The sequence below is a fragment of the Calliopsis andreniformis genome, chromosome 2, assembly GCF_051401765.1.
Source record: "Calliopsis andreniformis isolate RMS-2024a chromosome 2, iyCalAndr_principal, whole genome shotgun sequence".
In the NCBI taxonomy this organism is placed as follows: Eukaryota; Metazoa; Arthropoda; class Insecta; order Hymenoptera; family Andrenidae; genus Calliopsis; species Calliopsis andreniformis.
In genome coordinates this window covers 9,512,850-9,531,764 of record NC_135063.1, presented here as the reverse complement: position 1 = coordinate 9,531,764, position 18,915 = coordinate 9,512,850, and the positions used below count along the sequence as shown (strand labels likewise).

The 18,915-nt window shown below is 35.5% G+C and overlaps 2 protein-coding genes across 2 annotated transcripts in view; one reads left to right on the top strand and one right to left on the bottom strand.

Moving 5' to 3' along the window:
* Positions 1 to 516, bottom strand: part of Rgk3 (Rad, Gem/Kir family member 3) — a 62,415-nt gene extending 61,899 nt beyond the window's left edge. The window contains exon 1 of the mRNA XM_076388656.1: positions 370 to 516. The gene's annotated coding sequence lies outside the window, so the exon portion shown is untranslated. The remainder of the gene's footprint in view (positions 1 to 369) is intronic.
* A 7,240-nt stretch (positions 517 to 7,756) lies between these two features.
* Positions 7,757 to 16,605, top strand: LOC143186380 (transcription elongation regulator 1). Its single transcript, XM_076390046.1, has 18 exons — positions 7,757 to 7,971; positions 8,556 to 8,802; positions 8,900 to 8,989; positions 9,062 to 9,256; positions 9,349 to 9,592; positions 9,673 to 9,891; positions 9,978 to 10,181; positions 10,259 to 10,529; positions 10,604 to 10,836; positions 10,906 to 11,066; positions 11,141 to 11,349; positions 11,427 to 11,577; positions 14,832 to 15,278; positions 15,357 to 15,566; positions 15,635 to 15,901; positions 15,990 to 16,067; positions 16,150 to 16,373; positions 16,448 to 16,605. Exons 1-18 carry the CDS (start codon positions 7,817 to 7,819, stop codon positions 16,449 to 16,451), a joined length of 3,609 nt encoding a protein of 1,202 aa, XP_076246161.1. The 5' UTR covers positions 7,757 to 7,816; the 3' UTR covers positions 16,452 to 16,605.
* The last annotated feature ends 2,310 nt before the right edge of the window (positions 16,606 to 18,915 follow it).

Sequence of the window (18,915 nt, the reverse complement as noted above, 5' to 3'; positions counted from 1 at the left end):
GATTTCTGTGTAACGTCATATATCTCTAAACGCTGTTAAAAAAATGAAACCTGAATAAAAATCTACTTCAGTTTTCAAATACCATAACTTTCACTCTGTTTTTCATATTCTGTATGCTTTTGAATGTCACATGTATTCAATAATTGCTTCTATAATTTCAAATTCCCACAAATGCATAAAAATTTCTAAAACCACTCATAAGCAAGCTCACAGAGAGCTCACAAGGACATACAAAGCCTTGAAACCGTGATAACAGAGAAACTCCTCAGCATCCCTCTGGCTCCACCCCCATCCCCAAAATATAAAAAAGAACTTGATGCTCTCAAAATGAATTTCAAACTCTCCCAGAAATCAATGGCCGATAGTTACCACTCGCGACCCTATCGCGGCTACCACTTCCGGTGGTGGTGTACCACAACGAATCTCCTCGTCATTCTCTACCCTCTTCCGTCACATGTCTCGATCGCGCGACGAAGGAACCGCGACGTGGACGCACCGTGTCGAACGCGACGCACGTTCGACGATACGCGGCGCACTGAGGACGCTGGGCAGCGAGGACGGGACGCCAGGCGTCGCGGCAGCTCGCGACGCCGCGCAACGACGCTCGAGGTCGCTCGCGCGAGCACGCTGGCCGGCGTCCAACGCCGCGGCGATCGCCGTTTCGAAACCGCGACAGGGGATCACCGAGGCTCGACGAGATTTCGCGGGAAAACGAAGCCGCGGGATTATTTACGAGGGACGTCTGATGTTAACGCGAGCCACGACTCCTTCACTGCTTTACGAGTCGCCGCGTGTCTGGAGCGTTAGGGAGGATTAGACGAGCAGAGGGATCGCCCTCGTTCTTTGTTCTGGATGGACCACTGGGTGGCCAGCGCGGTTAATATTAATGCGAGGCGGAGTTATGGTAAGGCGAGGCGTCTTGACTTCGAGCCTGTTCTGCATTCGTGTGTCAACGCACGGAGAGCTTTGAGCGATCAAGCGTTTAACATTTTCTCGAGGATAACGTGTATCACGCTTGTACTTTAATTATACAACTGAAAGGAATGATTTTTTGGCTGCTGCTGTAGATCTGTTTGGTAAATGCAACATATATTCATTATAAAATATTTAATAGAACTCTTCAAATGTAAATCACAAATTTTTTAAGTAATAAGAAGAAGATCGTTTAATGCAAGTAATGCGTGAGTATATTTTAGACTAATTATTCAAGTGAGATAACTTTCATTAAGTAAAGCTTCGAAATTTAATTTTTTGTGGGTTGACAAAAAATGTGAGTTTAATGGGTGGAAATGGGTTGTGGTGCGAGTTATTGGGATAAGTTAGCGGTTAATTCTTGGGAAAATGTAAATTGAGGGTGGTTTCGAGAGATTTTTTAGGGGGAGAAAATGAGAAATTTGTGGGTGGGATTGCATTTATTATTAGTAGTAAATTTGATTCAGAATCTTATCATAGTATGAAATCAGAAGCTTCGATGAGAGGATGGAAAGAAACTGTGGAAAGGCTGAGTCGTTGCTTACGCGACTTCGCCAGAAAACTATTATGAGCCTTTAACTCTCACATTTCAAATGATTTCCTCGAAGCAGAAGGTTGATCTTCCTTTGCAATTAATCACCTTTGTGTCTACAGTGCAAGGTTCTAAGAAAATGTATCTACTGTCAATGTCAGCCGTAATTCAATTTAATTAAAAACAGAAAAGAAAAAAGGCTCTATGGACTACACTATAATGAAAATTACAAAGAAGTTGAAAATTACAATTCTAAGAAAATAATGTTTCTATAAATTACTCGTTCCAAGGTAGCAGCATCGAGTTATCATCTATCAGAATAAAATATTTCTCATAAAATGCAAACTTCCCTGATGAAATGGTAAAGGAAAATAATGAGCACAATATTAAGTAGAAGCAGCCATAAATCTACAGACATATTCTTCGACCTACAACCTATTACCATCTTCCAAGGAAACATACTGTTTCTTTTTTTATTACACATTGACGTAACTACAGCTACACGAACTCCTAATATTGAGAAAATAGTCTATTTAAATAACTAAAAAATAGCAAATTTGAAATTTGTTACTATTTAAAAGCAAATATTGACTTTGCATAGGGAAATGCGTTACAGTTTAAAAAAGAACAAAAGAGAATAGAAGGCTTTTGTGGAAATTACATTCGTGAAATATAAAAAATGATAAATGTCAGAGAAAGCCACGAAACTGACCCCGTCAGTATCTTGCTCACGTCCCAGCTGTTTCCATGTTTCTCCCTACAAACGCTGTCCCACTGGAAAAGAAACGAATTAAGGACAATGTACGAGCTGTAGCTTTGTACGAAACTCGACATTTCCAGGAAAAATGTGATCGTTATGCGCAGAATTAGACAAAAGACAACATAGGTGTAAATCAACCTTTTGCACTCGAATTGTTAACTGGGTTAATATTCAACGCGTATGTTCAACAATATCAGTTTCCCAATTAAAAGTATCGTGCCTTTGAAGCTGTGAACAAATATGTTTTTGGAAATGAGAAACCTAAGACACGATACGTGTAAGAAATTTCTGAAGAATAAAGTAACAGAGTTTTAAAAAAGGTACAGAGACACTTTCTCTTAAAAATATAATACCTTAAAATTTTAAAATAATTATATACTAGAGTATGAAAAATTGGAAACACGTCCCACTTAAAAAATGTTTAAAGCTTAAAGATAAATACAACTAAAAATTACTTTCTAAATAATATGCCTAATTTTTCATTTCATATGAATAATAGATTACTGTAAGTCTTGTCCATGCATGTTACTCTCTCATTAAACCCCTTATACTTATATTTTACGCGAGGAAACTAAGAATCTTTGGAGGAATCATGTACAAAGATCTTTATACTTTAATCTACTTCTTCGACCTTGTGTTACTCAACTTTTTATATCGTATAATATTGACAAATTAAAATTACGAATGTAGATAACTCTCACAATTTACTATGTTCTGAATTACATGAACAAATTTACATTTTACACAAAATCAATCACGAAATTTCTCTATTCGAGTTTGTTCATATTCGTGTTATACTACTTGCCTTCCTCAATCCAAATAAAATTTAAATTTACATATACTTCTATTCAGATGATCCAAAATTGATTTTCTATATGAAGTAATTAATTTTTTACATAGAATTAATTGCAGAATCTTTAAAGCTACACTATATGGAATTCTTTTTACTAAAAATCTTTCAAATAATTTCTGTCCAAGTCTGATTCTAACATACTTGGATCCTCCAAAATATGCAACAGTTCCACGAGAGCACAGTTTCCTATCCACTAACGCCTTTCCTTCTCGGTTCTATGCTCCAGGGGGAGCATTAAACGTCACCGACCGAGTATTTTTGACTTGTGGCAGTTTAAGGCTATTTCAGTACCGAAACGTCAACTCCTTCGCTCCTTGCCGCCATCTCCCTCGACTCTTTGTCGCCTTCTTGCTCGTTTTCCCTTACCGTCCGCGGAAAATATTTTTCTTTCGATCCGTTAAAAGCATCGTCGCAGGAGACATCGCCCCGCAGCAACGATCGCTCGCCACGCTACACCCTTCGGGCTCTCGAGTCTAATTGTAAGACCGATCCAAGATCGCGAAAATAAATTCGCGGAACGCAGAGGAACAAAGAGTCACGCAGCAACGAACTTGATAGCGTTTCACGGCATAGGGCGTTGAAATAGGGGATACGAGAAACGGAGTTCTTTGTAACTCGCTAGCAGAGGAAAACGTTGAATCATCCATCAACGATAAAGCTTTTCAGAAACACTGAACTTCTTGGAAATCTTTAGACAGAGAGGTTATTTAAAAGGGAGCGCAGTGAACATGTGTTAACGATGAAAGTACTGACTTTGTTCAGAGATTGAGATGAGGATGTGAAATCGATCCTTGAGGGACGATTGAATTAAAATGTATCAAATGGGATTTTCAATCAAGAGCTAGTTCTAAGGCTAGTTCAAGGATTAATTGAAAGAACTGGACTAGAATCTTGGAATATCCTGAACAAGTTCAGGAGTTCCAAGATGGTCCAGGATTGGGTAGAAACAGTCAAAGAGATTCCAAGATGATTTAGAAATTTAAAGGATTCCAGACTGATCTAGGAGTCCAAGAGTCTAGGAGTCTAAGAATCCACAAGTCCAGAAAACCAGGTGTCCAGGAGTCCAAGTCCAAGTCTAGAGGGTTCCAGAATAGTTCAGATTGTCCTGGATATGTCCTGGATATTCTAGATTATCCTAGACAAGCCCAAGAGGTAGCTCATGAGGTAGAGTGGTTGTCCAAGGATCCCTAGGACGATCCACACCCTGCAGAGGCTACAGGGCAAGTGAGAGATTCGTTGACCTTCAGGGGTATATATGCCTTCCTAACCAAAAGAGGGGAGCCAATGAAACAAGTTCTTCATGTGATAAGAATCGCAAGATTAATTGAATGAAGAATATTATACGAAAAATGAATATCTAAAGTATCGCATCCAACGATGAATTTCATTAATAAAATATATACTTCTTAATCTCACTGGGATTAAATAAACAATTTCAAACAAATTCGTTTGGATTAACTTTAACATGCATAACTTAAGAAACGATATTAAAACTTTAAAGTTTAAAACAACCTTTATAACCAAAAATTAAAACTTCACTGCTTTTGCCTTTGATCACACTTTCTCACATAGAATCTTCACTAAAATCTCCTCCCACCTGTTGTAAAATATTCTATGTATACGTAAGCTTAACTTTTTCAAGAAGAAAATAGATTACAATATGAAAGCAGAACGAATAACTAGACCGATGCACAGCATCAAAGGGAAGGAAATTGAATTATGCGTCGACGAATGTGAACCACTGAGATCCTAGTTACGCTCGAGTCAATGGTGGAAATTTAATATACATCGAACAAGACTTAACACGGTCACGGAGAGTCGCAGGCACGCAAAGCGTTAGTAGAGATCCAACAATAATCTTGCAGGTCAGAGGGGAAGTTTTCCAAGCGCGACGACTCCGTGCACGCAATGCGACCTGGTCGCGGTTGACCACGAAATTAGATGATACTAATTGCAAATACCGTGTCGGAATTACATCGCGCGATCGGCAGAATATTAATTTACTCTCATCGATCGACGTTACTCTCGATAATCGGTTAGTTGCTAAGCCTTACAATACATTATCTGGCGAAGTGAGGTAATTTTAATGATAGCAATTAATAATTTATCACTTTATCGTTATTGGGTCGTAAATTTAACAGTTGATGGAGAAGTATGTCGAGAATATAATTATTTCAGATGAATTCGCACACTTTATTTAGGACTTCTCGTTTATGGTAAAAATTTAGGCACAGAATATTAGAAAAATATTACCAAACACTGTTATCTTAAAATAGTAGAGCCTCATAGTTTGTGACTAACACTTTGCATTATTAAATTTATTCCAATTTTTCTACAGACTTACCAAAACCAAGTAGAGTATACATTCTGTAGCAGGGAATTAAAAAATGATAATGATATTTTTCCTGGAATCATGCTGAAACAAACTACTTTCGAAGAAGTTTATATCTATTGTATTATATTTTCCAGTACTAAATTTATCTCCATTTTTATCCAGTATCCCTCTCATTTTCTGAATTTAAATTCTTTAGAAATTGAAAAACTTAATTGATACTTTTAGAAGAAGAAGTAATTATTCCAATAACTTATTACTCGGAAATGAACAACCCTGCAGACACGATTCTCGTTTCATTCCTTTCGAATACGTGGAACGTGTTCCAGTTCGTGTCCCCGAAGGATTAATTCACACGTATCAATTAATACGAGCATCGCATCGGTCTCCCATTGGTGTTGCTGATCATCGATTAACAATGTTCAGGGAGAGCTATTACCACTAACGACCGACGAAACGCTTAATGAAACGCGTTACTAATCCGTCGATAAAGTAATGTCAATTTGCATGACATTAAAAAGCAGAGAACAAAGATATAACTAATTGATGTCAATTTAATTCTGACGATGAAAACGAACACGAAGGATTCTATTATCTGCGATTTAATTATGATACATTGCTGAAATTAAATGAAAGTATATATCAACACTTGTAAATATAATTGCACGATTCAGCAATGATTAGATAAAAAGATAATATATGAATAAAATACGAGTTTTAACTCTTTCACCGTACTGAATGACCAATTACAGTATCACAAATTATGAGATAATATTCGCATCTTATAAGTAAATAGGAGCCCTTTGGGTGGATGACGTTCACAAAGACGACAGACAAATCTAATTCCAGAAGCATTATCGAAACAATTATCGCGGCCCTTTGACGGCTAAGTGACATGTCACTATAGATATCGGCCGTATTATACAAACAGTCTTAGGTGCACTGTGCTACTGTGTAATTAGAGGCAGAGTTAATACGTGGACAGGTGCATCAGTAAACCAACTACGTGAGAGAACTGATGTAAATAATTAAGCGATAAATGTAGCAATGAATTTCTTTCGTAGAATAATCAGCTATCTGTATTTTCTGTCGAAGTATCGGTTTATTTCTTTTATCATTATCAGAAATATATAAGTTAACACTGGGCTATCTGAACAATCAGAATAGTCGACTTCAATCACAAACAACAATCCTCTCTGACGACTTCAATTACAGTGTTCTATTATTTATGCGAAAATTGCGAGCTCATTTTAAAAAATGTACTTTGGTCTGCTTGAACAAGCACAGTTGACGTTTGTCTAGAATTTTGTATGGAAAAAAAATGAAAAGCCCATTCAAACGCGAAAGATTGAACAATAAACTCGAACAATCCACAAATTTATTATTAAAAGAGACCTTACTTCCTATTGAGCGCTGTGTTTAAAAAGTTAACGCGCGTTTCACGATAAATGCCACAGATAAATGATCACGGATATGAAATTTTAATACGACAAGAAAAACCGTGATCGGTAGTTTGAATAAAACACATTCACTTGAAAAATGTTTCTCAGCAGAGAAAAGCATAAAAATTACTTAAAATAGTATTCTATAATATAATATTTTACCTGATTTTCTGTCTGTTCCAGTTGTCGAACAATCTTATCCCTTGAATTAGCTCTTGATCATTGATTATCCTTCACCACTGACTATTAATCATCCTTATCCATTAATTGTTCATTCTTGATCACTGATCACAAGCAGGCGTAAAAAAACAAATTATATTTTATAAGAGAATAGCAGACCGTGTAACACAAAATGCTACGAAACGAAAGATCTATGATCTATTTTATACCTCGATGATGCACATCCGAAAAATTTAGTATCACTAACTCCGTTCAGGCGGCGCACATAGTTTATTCCCAAAGATGACTCAATTCACATTAGTGCCGCAACTATATCCAAAAATTCAATGTTTCGTTCCACTCAAACGATAAGAAAAAGCGCGAAATAAAAATTCTGCGCATACAAACTCTACAAAAAACTTCACGTTACATAGTTAACAGAAAATATTCTCAACATGAATTAAGAAAAACAACTTACGATACAGATAACGATAAAAATTTTCATATTCGCCAAAGAAAGCTCGCGCGGCAATTTTCCAAGAACACTGACTATCGTCGCGCCAACGCGGCCACTGTCGCTACTTGCTGTTATGTTTGCCCCACTGCCAGATAATCTAGGAGGTTTCGTTTCTCCCATTGGTAATAATATGTTTACGGCTTACATTGAATAAAATAGTGATTTGTTTGCGGCGTTTTCGTGCAAGCCTGAAGAAAGAAATAAATGGGTGTGTAGAAAAGGAACATTTAATTTCTGTATTAACGTAAAATGGAAGCGAGTGCCGAGCAAGCACCAGCGGCCGTCGAGGCCGTAACTAATAATGAACAGGAGCACAATGAGGAGGGCATGGAAGAAACTGAAGATTACAGTTTCGATGGAGAGGATTATAGGCATTTCGTACCCAGGGGACGAGGAGGATTTAGGTGCGTTACAGTTTCTCTTAACACCCCATACATAGATCGTATTGCGCGTCGTCGAGAATAGAAGGGCCGAAAAGTAAGGTTAGGTTCTCCCCTCACTGATACTTCTGTCCTGACCCTCTTAATATGCATGACGAAAACGACCAAACTTCATATAACCACGCACTTACATCTCAGTAAATAGTAAATACTCTATGGAAACGCGACTACTGTTTACACTCACGCTCCTATACGGTGAAATGCTTTGCCTATAATTGTTCTATTTGTTGTTTCATTGATTGCATTGAACGAATTTCTGTAAGATAAGGTTTTTACGTTTGTTTGTGGGAATTGTTTTACGCATTTCGGAGTAATATACAGAAAGGTAATTATACCTTGGAAAATGTTTGATGTTTGTCAAAAGTAACAATTGATATACCAATGCTGCATATTGTTGTATTTGTGCACATGTTTTTCATTTGAATCATTTTTTCATTTGACTTATGATCAAAAAGATAGTACGTGAATATTTGGGCAAGTAATTGAAATGTATGGTATGTAAAATTTGTGGTTAAGAGATGGAACAATAATTTGAGGGGTCGTGGCAGAGGTGGGTATGATTTTCCTATGAGAGGTGGACCTCCCAGATTTAGAGGAAGAGGATTTGGACCTAGAGGACCGATGTTTCGTGGAGCGAATAACGGATTTCCATTCGAGGGACCTCCCAGGCCTAATTGTCCACCAGGACCAGCCGGGCCACGCTTTCGGGGACCGCCACCATTTGATCCTAGCTGGGGACCTATGGGACCACCAAACCTGATGGGACCGCCAAATCTCATGGGACCTCCAGGAATGGTAATTATTATTCAACTTTAGATGGGTTCCAGTTTCGAGTTCATGATGAGTATATTATTATATTGATTAAGTATAATCTAACTTTATATGTAATTAGCCACCGCCACACATGATGAATGGTCCGATTGGGACAGGTCCAGGACCATACGGACCACCTCCTGGAATGGGACCACCAAATATGAATAACGTAAATTTCGATTTACAGAAAGCTAGGCAAACTTATGAGTATTACGTTTCAAAACGAGGCATTTGGTTATAGATTCCAGGTCAGCAGCAGCCCCCACAGCAACAGGCGCAACAGCAAGCAAACATTCCAGGATTAGATCTCAATGGAGAGGTATGGGTAGAAACAAAGACACCAGATGGCAAGTCGTATTACTACAATATTCGTACAAGGGAAACTACCTGGACAAAACCAGAGGGACCAAATGTGAAGGTCATGGTGCAAGACCAGGTATGAGAAACGAAATTCACTATTATAATAATTAGACTGCAGATGTTTCTTATGCTAAAATGTATTTAAAAATTTTTATTTCTGTTTTTCAGCTAGAGCAATTAGTACATGGAGCATCTAAACAAACAGCCCCCTCTAATACCCCCACATCTACAGCTACTACCCCAAGCCAAATTAGTGAAAATAGAGTTTCTCAACCGACTGAACAACCTGCCCCAAGTAATGCAGATGCTATTAATCAACTTAGTACTGCTCCTCCTGGTACAGGTCCACCTCCTACACTTGGTGAAACACCAGACATTAACGTGCAACCATCCGATACAGCTCAACCAAATGGTATTAAACGTGACTTAAAAAATTGAAATTACCTGCTTCAAGTATGCTCAACAAAGACTAATATTATTATTAATATATAGGTACAACACCTGCATCTGTTACTAGCACTCCAACTATGAATACACCGACGGTAAATACAAATATGATGCAACCACCTCCTAATATGATACCTATGCAACATAGGATGCCAAATCAGTTTGGTGGGCCGATTGCAACACAATTTGGAGCAGCGCCTTTTGGTATGCCACCACCAGGGTTCCAGCCATTTGGAGGTTACGGACCACCACAGGCAAATTGGGGTAATATGAAATGAACAATATATAAAATGACCTAGTTTTAATTGTTAATTAAATTTAGTTATGCGAATATACGTGCAATATGTTAGGTATGCCACAAATGCCACATGGAGTGATGGCACCTCAGGCTCCAGCTGAAGACCCTGCTATATTAGCACAACTCGATCAAGAACTAGTAGCATCCGCTATGGTGTGGACAGAACATCGTGCGCCAGACGGCAGGTTGTATTATTACAACAGCAAAGCTGGGGAATCTGTTTGGGAAAAACCACAAGCTTTGAAAGATCTTGAAAGTATGTTTCTTTCTTCCTGTGATAGAATTAATAAAGTATTTGACATAATAACACTCATAATCTAATTCAACCCATAGGTGCAAAATTAGCGTTGCGACAAAAGGCGGAAGAAGCAGCTGCCAACACTGCAAATACTGCTGTAATTCCTGCTGCCGTCACTAACAATGCCGTCGTCACAGAACCTGTAAAACCAGAAAAACAGCAGGAAAGTAATCTCGAAACCAAAGATAGTGTAAAGGAAACGGATGCTAATAAATCGAAAAAGGAGGAAACAGCTCCTAAAGAAGCTGCTAAGCCTCAAGATAAATCTAGACCAGTCTCAAGTACACCAGTACCTGGAACCCCTTGGTATATCATCGAAAATTTATTCAGTAAATTCGTATTGCGTGTCCGAGACATAAACTTAAACTTTGTATTATTAGGTGTGTTGTTTGGACTGGCGATGGACGTGTATTTTTCTATAACCCTTCTTCGCGCATCTCGGTCTGGGAGAGACCAGACGATCTCATTGGCCGCCAGGATGTTGACAAAATGGTGTCTACACCACCAGATGCAGTAGTAACTACTAAAACACCACGTCAATCAGACACAAGCGAAAGCAGTGATGATGATCAACCAACGCCTGCGAAGAAGATGAAACAGGAGGATACGAAGAGTAAATACTATAATATTTTTTATATTTTACGTGTTGAAGAATAGAAATAGTTACATCTTTTTTATTTAGGTTCAACGCCCAAAGAAGAAGAAGAAAAGGAGAATAAAAAGACGATTGACATCGGTAAAGAAGCTGCGATAGAGGCGGAAGTGCGGGCAGCTAGGGAAAGGGCAATTGTTCCACTGGAGACACGAATTAAATCTTTTAGGGACATGCTTGCAGAGAAAGATGTAAAATTTATTGAATTTTCAATACAATTAAATCAATATTTTAATCCTATTATTAATTTTTGTAATATTGATAGGTATCCGCGTTTAGTACTTGGGAGAAGGAGCTTCATAAAATAGTGTTTGATCCTCGCTACCTACTTTTGACGTCGAAAGAAAGGAAACAGGTCTTCGAGAAATACGTGAAGGAGAGGGCCGAAGAGGAGAGGCGGGAAAAGAGGAATAAAATGAAAGAACGAAAAGAACAATTCCAGAAACTGTTAGAGGAAGCTGGTCTTCATGGAAAGTGAGTAAAAATTTAATAAAGTGTTTTCTTAATGTTTTATACAATTAGCATTAATTAAATTCATGTTTTTTACGCAGATCATCATTTAGTGATTTTGCTCAAAAACATGGGCGTGATGAACGGTTTAAGAATGTAGAAAAGATGCGTGAACGGGAGAGCCTTTTCAACGAATATCTACTGGAAGTGCGAAAAAAGGAAAAAGAGGAAAAAACAGCAAAACGAGAACAGGTATTTTTATTTTATTGACACTGTTGATTTTGTTGCAATGCAACCATTACTTTTCAGGAATTCGTGCTACATTGTAAGAGTTAAACGTTCGATACCATAAGTAAGAAAAAGTACTTTAAAGATACATTATTTTATTTTCGCGATAAAGATGATACCAAATTTTTAGAACTTGAGAATTAAGGTACCGCTCATTGTAACATCTTTAATCATTTTTGCATAATAGAATTATTTTACAGAAAATTACGATTAAAATACCTAGCTCATACTTCTACACATATTTAAATTTTATATTATTTTTAGTATCATTTTATTTTATTATAGAAAACATACTATCTATTACTTGGTACCTCAATTCTCCATATATATTAAAAATCATAAAACAGAAGTTCATTTCAAATACTTCCATCAACCTTTCCTTCTTCCATACCAGACCTCATTAAGGTTCTCATACACGCATCCTTTATTTTGTTCGAAAAAAATCACGTAGTACATTACTAAGAACATATATCAAATGCAATAGACGTAGCATATACCACAATCGCGTAAGTTACATAGTAGCTGAATAGCCATTCAGTGACCATTTCTATGTAAAGAAAAATTTATAATTTCGTTCTTCCGGTTGAAAAAAAGTAATCATATATGCTATCGTTGAGTGATACTTTACAATGTGCGATGATATAAGAAGTAAATAATAAGTAAGCAAAAAAATGTTCTACTCTTAAATACAATAGGATAATGTTTAATGAATTTATACTTTCAGCGATAATTAAAAATTCTTTCAGGTTCTATAGGTATGTTAACTATTTTGTTCCACTTGTAAAGATTATCTTATATGAATTCCTAAATTAATGGCTGAAGAACACATACCAGGAGAAGTTTCTCTAATAATTCTCTACTCCAGTAGATTTTCTCGATAGACAAAAGTTTTGTAGCTGTAAGATGGGAGATGTAGAGAATAAAATCTTAGTATGTGACGGTTCCTTATATACTTATGTGTTCTGAACTCTCCACTTCAGTCAGGAGGCAGGCAGGACAGGTTCCGTATGTGGAGTGGCTTGGTTCTGAAGCTGGTTGGTGGCATGGATGATGTCATCTACCATCCCCACCTACACTGCGTGGCACAGTTGGCACACCCTCGCGCGCCGCATTCTTTACTCCAAAGCAGAGTCATGAGAATGAACGAACTCGGTATTTGTATATTACTCGTAATCCTCGTTACTTCAAAAGATTAACTTTTCCCCAAGATCAAAACCAATTTTAAAGGAATTGAATACAATCTATAATCAGTAAAAGAGCTGGGGTGAACAACCCCTCAGTGGTAGTATCAATTCCAAACAGTTTTACAGATCTTATTCCGTTCCCTGGAGATAAAGAACCGTTATTTTCTTTAAAAGAACAAAGCAAGCTACCAATTTTTTTATCATCAATGTATCAACATAAGAACAACTTAAGTTTATATTTATAACTTATATTTTACTGATCTAACGACTATTTATTGTTTTATCCAAATTAATTTTATTTATTCGAATACATTTAGTAAAAAGAGAAGTTTTAATAAAATGCTAACTTTTTCACTATAAAGGATGATCAATGATCTTTGGCATTTGTTCTTATGTCAATACATGACATATTAAAATTTTAATATAAATTTGAAATTGCTATCTATATACAAAATTGATAAAAATGCATCTTAATTGGTCCATAAATATTTCTTTTTATTATTTTTTTACATATATATACATGTACACATCATAAGAAAATTAATATTCTTTCTTACCATGAGATATAACAACAAATTAAATTCTAGAGAATTTTTTAGCAAAAGGAAAATATATTTGAAGCAACAAGATGAGTATATTGAGATCATAGAATGAGTGTGCTTACATGAAATCTCTTCATCAAATCTCTACATGAAATTTGGTTTGTATCCTTCAGAGAACCTTGGCTGCTTTCGTCTAAAAAAATAGTAGAAGTGGATTTTGCAATGATTGTGCTGATATAAAAATCAATACGTGGCACAAGTGTCTTAACATCTGAAAAGTGCAGGATTAGGGCCCCATTAATAATTATAATGGCAAATTTAATACCAAAATGTGCCAGCAACTCGAATTATCGTTTCATTACGAAATGGACGTGTGTTACACAGTAACAAATTGTTACTATTATATTGAAATTATAGGTCGTTCACAAATTACGTAATGGGAAGCTATAGAAAAAATTAAATACTATTATTAGTTGCTATTTTGGTAACAAAATAAAGGAACCAGAAGCATATGAAATATTAAGATATTAAAGAAGTAACTACAACATGTAGTTTATAATGTAATCTAATCTACTAGTTCATTAAAGCTGTTCGAAATTTTACTAATAGAAAATTTCAAAGATTCAATTAAAGTTAATTTTAAGATTCTTCTGTTTTATTTCTTAAGAGTTTTGTTGTATTATATTCATATTATACATTATCATGATAGTATACTTTATAGAAATGGTGAAAACGTAGAGTTGTGATACATTGGAAAGGTACTATGCAAAAAATAGTTAGGAAAAGTAAAACCTCGTTTCGTAATTTGAACGGCTGAAAGGTTTTGATATTGTCAAAATCTCGCAATGATGTACTAACAATTGTTTTCTTTTCAGCAAGGGCAGCAGATAAAAATTTATTCATTTTATACTCCGCTTCATCATTAAACAGCAATATTTTATATATCTTTTTTACATACATCAGTTTCTTTACATAACATGCCTATTATATCAAAATTATTACAGCTTACAATATGCAAAATGTTTAATGATGATTCGGTTAAAAATAATCATTTTTGCAGCTATAATGAGTATAATTTTTTTCAGCAAAACTGACCAGCTTATTTCATTAAAAATTCCAACAAGTAGAGCCCTTAATGTTGTGATACCTCTTGACACGAACGAATGATACGAATGACTATTTCTTCTACCCCTAACGAAATGTAGTTTGAAAACCAATAAAAAGGTTTGCAAGTTGAAATAGTTTGATCCACATTACAAGTCATTAATTTTATATATTTTTATACATATATGTATCATTGTCAAAGTGATTGTAATGTGGCTGAACGTGTAATCATTGGTTGAGAATATTAAGCGTGCATGATTAAAACTGAGACAAGCCAAAAAAAAAAGAAAAATAAGATTCTATTTTAAGACAGAATTGTATAAATAGAGTGTAAGCAAAAACTAATCGTCTTTCAACAATGAAAACTCTTATGTTAAATGCGTTTCAGGTGAAAAAGGAATTCATAGCGATGCTACGTGAACACAAAGACATCGACAGACATTCGCATTGGAGCGATTGTAAGAAAAAATTGGAATCAGATTGGAGGTACAGAGTGGTAGAGTCTGCAAGCACACGGGAAGATTGGTTTAGAGATTACATTCGTATGCTAAAGGAGGAGAGGAAAAAGGAGAAGGAAAAAGACAAAGACCACCGGCACAGGGACAAAGATCATCACAAGTCTGAGAGGAAGGATAGGGATAGGAAGGATGTTGATAAGTACAAGGAAAAGTCGTCGAAGGACCGAGTTGAAAAGGATAGTTCGAAGGAGAAGAAGCAGCGAAAGAGCGAGGCACCTGCGGAAGAAAATGGTAAAGAGAAGAAAGAGTCGACGGTAGAGAAAGAGAGCGGAGAAATCGAGGACAATGACGATAAACCAACAAAAAAAGAAAATGACGTAAGTGTTAATATCTTTAATTAATTAAGATGAACTTCATGGTGAACCATTCAATTCACGTAACTCTCGTTTATCAAGAAGGAGGATGCGGAAGATCAGTCTGATTCAGAAGAAGATCGTGAGAAACAGAAACGAGAGCGTGAAAGAAGAGCAGAAGTGAGTCTTCGTGAAAGAGAACGAGAAGTCCAACGAACTCTTGCCACTCATCTTCGTGATAGGGATAAGGAAAGACAGCATCATCGTCACACGGAGGCAGTGCAACACTTTAGTGCTCTTCTTGCAGATTTGGTATGTATCTCACTACCGCAATTCATCGCGCATGATTAAAATTTAATTGGCATAACGTACGGGCGTAGGTAAGAAACGGCGATCTAGCATGGCGGGAAGCAAAACGTCAGTTAAGAAAGGACCATAGATGGGAACTGGCAGAAAGCTTAGATCGAGAAGAAAAGGAAAGGCTATTTAACGAACACATAGAACAGCTTAGTCGTAAAAAGCGTGACAAATTCCGAGAACTCTTAGACGAAGTAGGAGCTTCTACTGAATTGACTGCATCGTGGAGGGACATAAAAAAATTATTGAAGGATGATCCTAGATATCTTAAATTTTCTTCTAGCGATCGGGTACGTATAATATTCTGAGATAAAGAAGAAAAATATTAATAAAAATAATAAAATTATTTTTCCGTATATTTATTCTCTTTCTTTGCAGAAATGTGAAAAAGAATTTAAAGAATATATCAAGGATAAACTTGTTGCGGCCAAAGCTGATTTTAGGGAACTCCTACAGGTACGTTAAAAAAATTGATTTTCCTTTTTGTTGTATATATTAAGGGTAATAGATTTAATCTTGGAATGAATGTTATTTTCAGGAAACAAAACTTATCACTGATAAAACCTATAAAAAAGTACAAGAAAATAGTGCGCACTTAGCAGAAATTGAAGAAATATTAAGGAAAGATAGAAGATTTCTTGTACTGGAAGCAGCAGCCGCGGAACGAACTCGTTTATTAATGGGATATTTGGAAGAATTGGCACGTAGGGGTCCGCCTCCGCCACCTACTGCCTCAGAGCCATCACGAAGACCGACCACAAAGTAATTATCGTCTCCAATGAACTGCCAACGATATCATTACGTGCTTGAATTTGTGGAATATATTTTTGTTCTAGTTAACGAGGCCCATCATCAAAACATGGTATACATATGGTGTCCAAATAACAAATCAATGATTAAATTTATAGCTGTAGTTGAATTGAAGTACTTTACACAAGAGATGATTATCGCCTGTAATTATAGGATTCAATAAAACTAACGCCAATTCCACACAGCTAAATGTGTGTGTGTCATACTGTAAAGATGCCATAGTGTAAGCATATCATTAATTTGTTGAATTATGTTAGACACTAGTTTATCAGAGACGAATTATTAGCAATATTATACGACTATAGCATAAAGTACGTATTTTATACATATTTTATCCAGGTTTGTTACATAAACACTCCATTATATGAATATTTTATATGAAAATTACACGAGAATTGTAACATCCAATGTTCGTTACATTCTCGAAATAGTTTAAAAGCATATGCAGTGAATTTCTATAAACAAACATTAAATTTAACATTTCAAAAATTTTGAGTATTCTATTTAACAAAACAAAAAGTGTATAATGTACACGACAATCATGCACATTTTTGCGGAATCGACTCGGAAATTGTGTTCTCGAATGTTCAAATCATTTTCTTCACACAGCTTTATTGGACAGACAAACGTAAGTACCCTACACAATATTCTGTTTTATATTTTCCTAATTTCATTGAAAATACACACACACACGTGTAAAAGAGATCCATATGTCATTCGAAGTAGAGTTATTTAAAGTTTATGTATGTGGCATTTTTACGGTATAAAAAAACGAATACGATAGAAAAATATATTTTATCCAATAAACTATTAATAAAAAAATTGCTATATCTACATATATTTCCCACTAATCTAATTATATACATTTTATTTCTAATATTTTTTATTATATTTAATTGCAGACATCATTTTCGCACTAAATATTGAAGAATATAATCTAAGTATATAAACGTGATCTCATTAGAATACCGAATGATTCAAGATTGCAAAACGACAGTAGTAACTTGTATATTTCATTTCATATAAATATTAAAATATTTATTTAATAGTCACATGATCGTTCTTAATCACGTTGTTGCCGAACAGGTGTGTGCCGCTATAAAATTGCAAAGCGAAAATAATATGCATAAAAACTGTAATAAAGTTATAATATAACAAACTAGTTTTTCTCAAAGTAAAAAAAGAAAGATCTAATTTAAAAGAATAAATAATGATTTAATATAATTATGTAAGTATAACGAATATATTTGCAATATCCAATTTGTTATTAATTACTTCTAATTAATAAAACCAAAAATCTATTCGTTTTAGTATCTTTTTAATTGCCAGACGCATTATAATTACTCATATAAGAGAGTCCAATGCATCATCAAATTCTGCAGTAGTTTACTGTCAGAACAAACGGAGACTTCAACGCTCGCGCAGAACATGTATTAGTACGCTTACTATATAAATTAATTCCTTCATTCAAAATATTTAAAAATTATGCTACACGTACAATTTAAGTAAAGTTCAGTAAAACTACTCAATATTTTTTAAAGAATTTTTGTATAAAAAATCTACTAAGACTTCTGAAATCTAATTTTTTTCTCTTCTTTTAGTGTAACATATCTGCGACAATGTATGGAAATTTAATTCAATATGTATTTAATTTACTGCAAAATGTTCCAAATTATTAAGTTCTTAAGAACAAAGCTTTGTCTGGCTATAACTGACATTGCTAAGCGTTGCATAATTGTCTTCAGATTACGCACACGTGTGGGTGACTAAGATGTCCCCGAGATGTGGAAACATTATTCCACCAGTTCGTAGCGTTGTCACGAAACAAAATACCGTACACGAATCTATATTGTATATCTTTGTCGTTACCGTTAGAATCAAGTCTGCCACGCTGCACTTCCTGCTCGCTTGGTAGGAATACAAATCGGCGACTTGACAAGTTGACTGGCCCGTAACCGAATCTTGCTCCAAGAATATTCCGTAAGTAGAAGTCAGGTTCCAATAGATCAGACATTCTGTAAGAAGTAAAAAGAGTCTCCACTCATGCTTACGTCGTTTCAATCAGAAAAATACTCCTATTTTTCCCTTATTTACAGTTAAACAAGTGCTCAAATATGACAATACCATTTTGCATAACTTGATGAATCATTAAATGTATTATAACATTCCCAACAGAAATTTGCAATTAAAAAACAGCAATAAAAGTATATTTCGCTCTTAAGTATCGATAATAAAGTTATTTATTAAATTAAGTTAATTCATCGGTCAATAAAACTTTACTGTACTAAATATGCAAGAGATTATTTTAAAATTCTGCATAAAAATGTGCGCAGTAAGTTGCAGAACGTTGTTCATTTTCTTCATTTTAAGTTATAACAAGGTCGGTTCGTGGCAAATGAAAAATACCCAAAGAGCATATATAACGTACAACCAATCATCCGTGACAAAAAAAAGTTACTCAAACCATGTTTGAACCACGACATGACTAATCCTA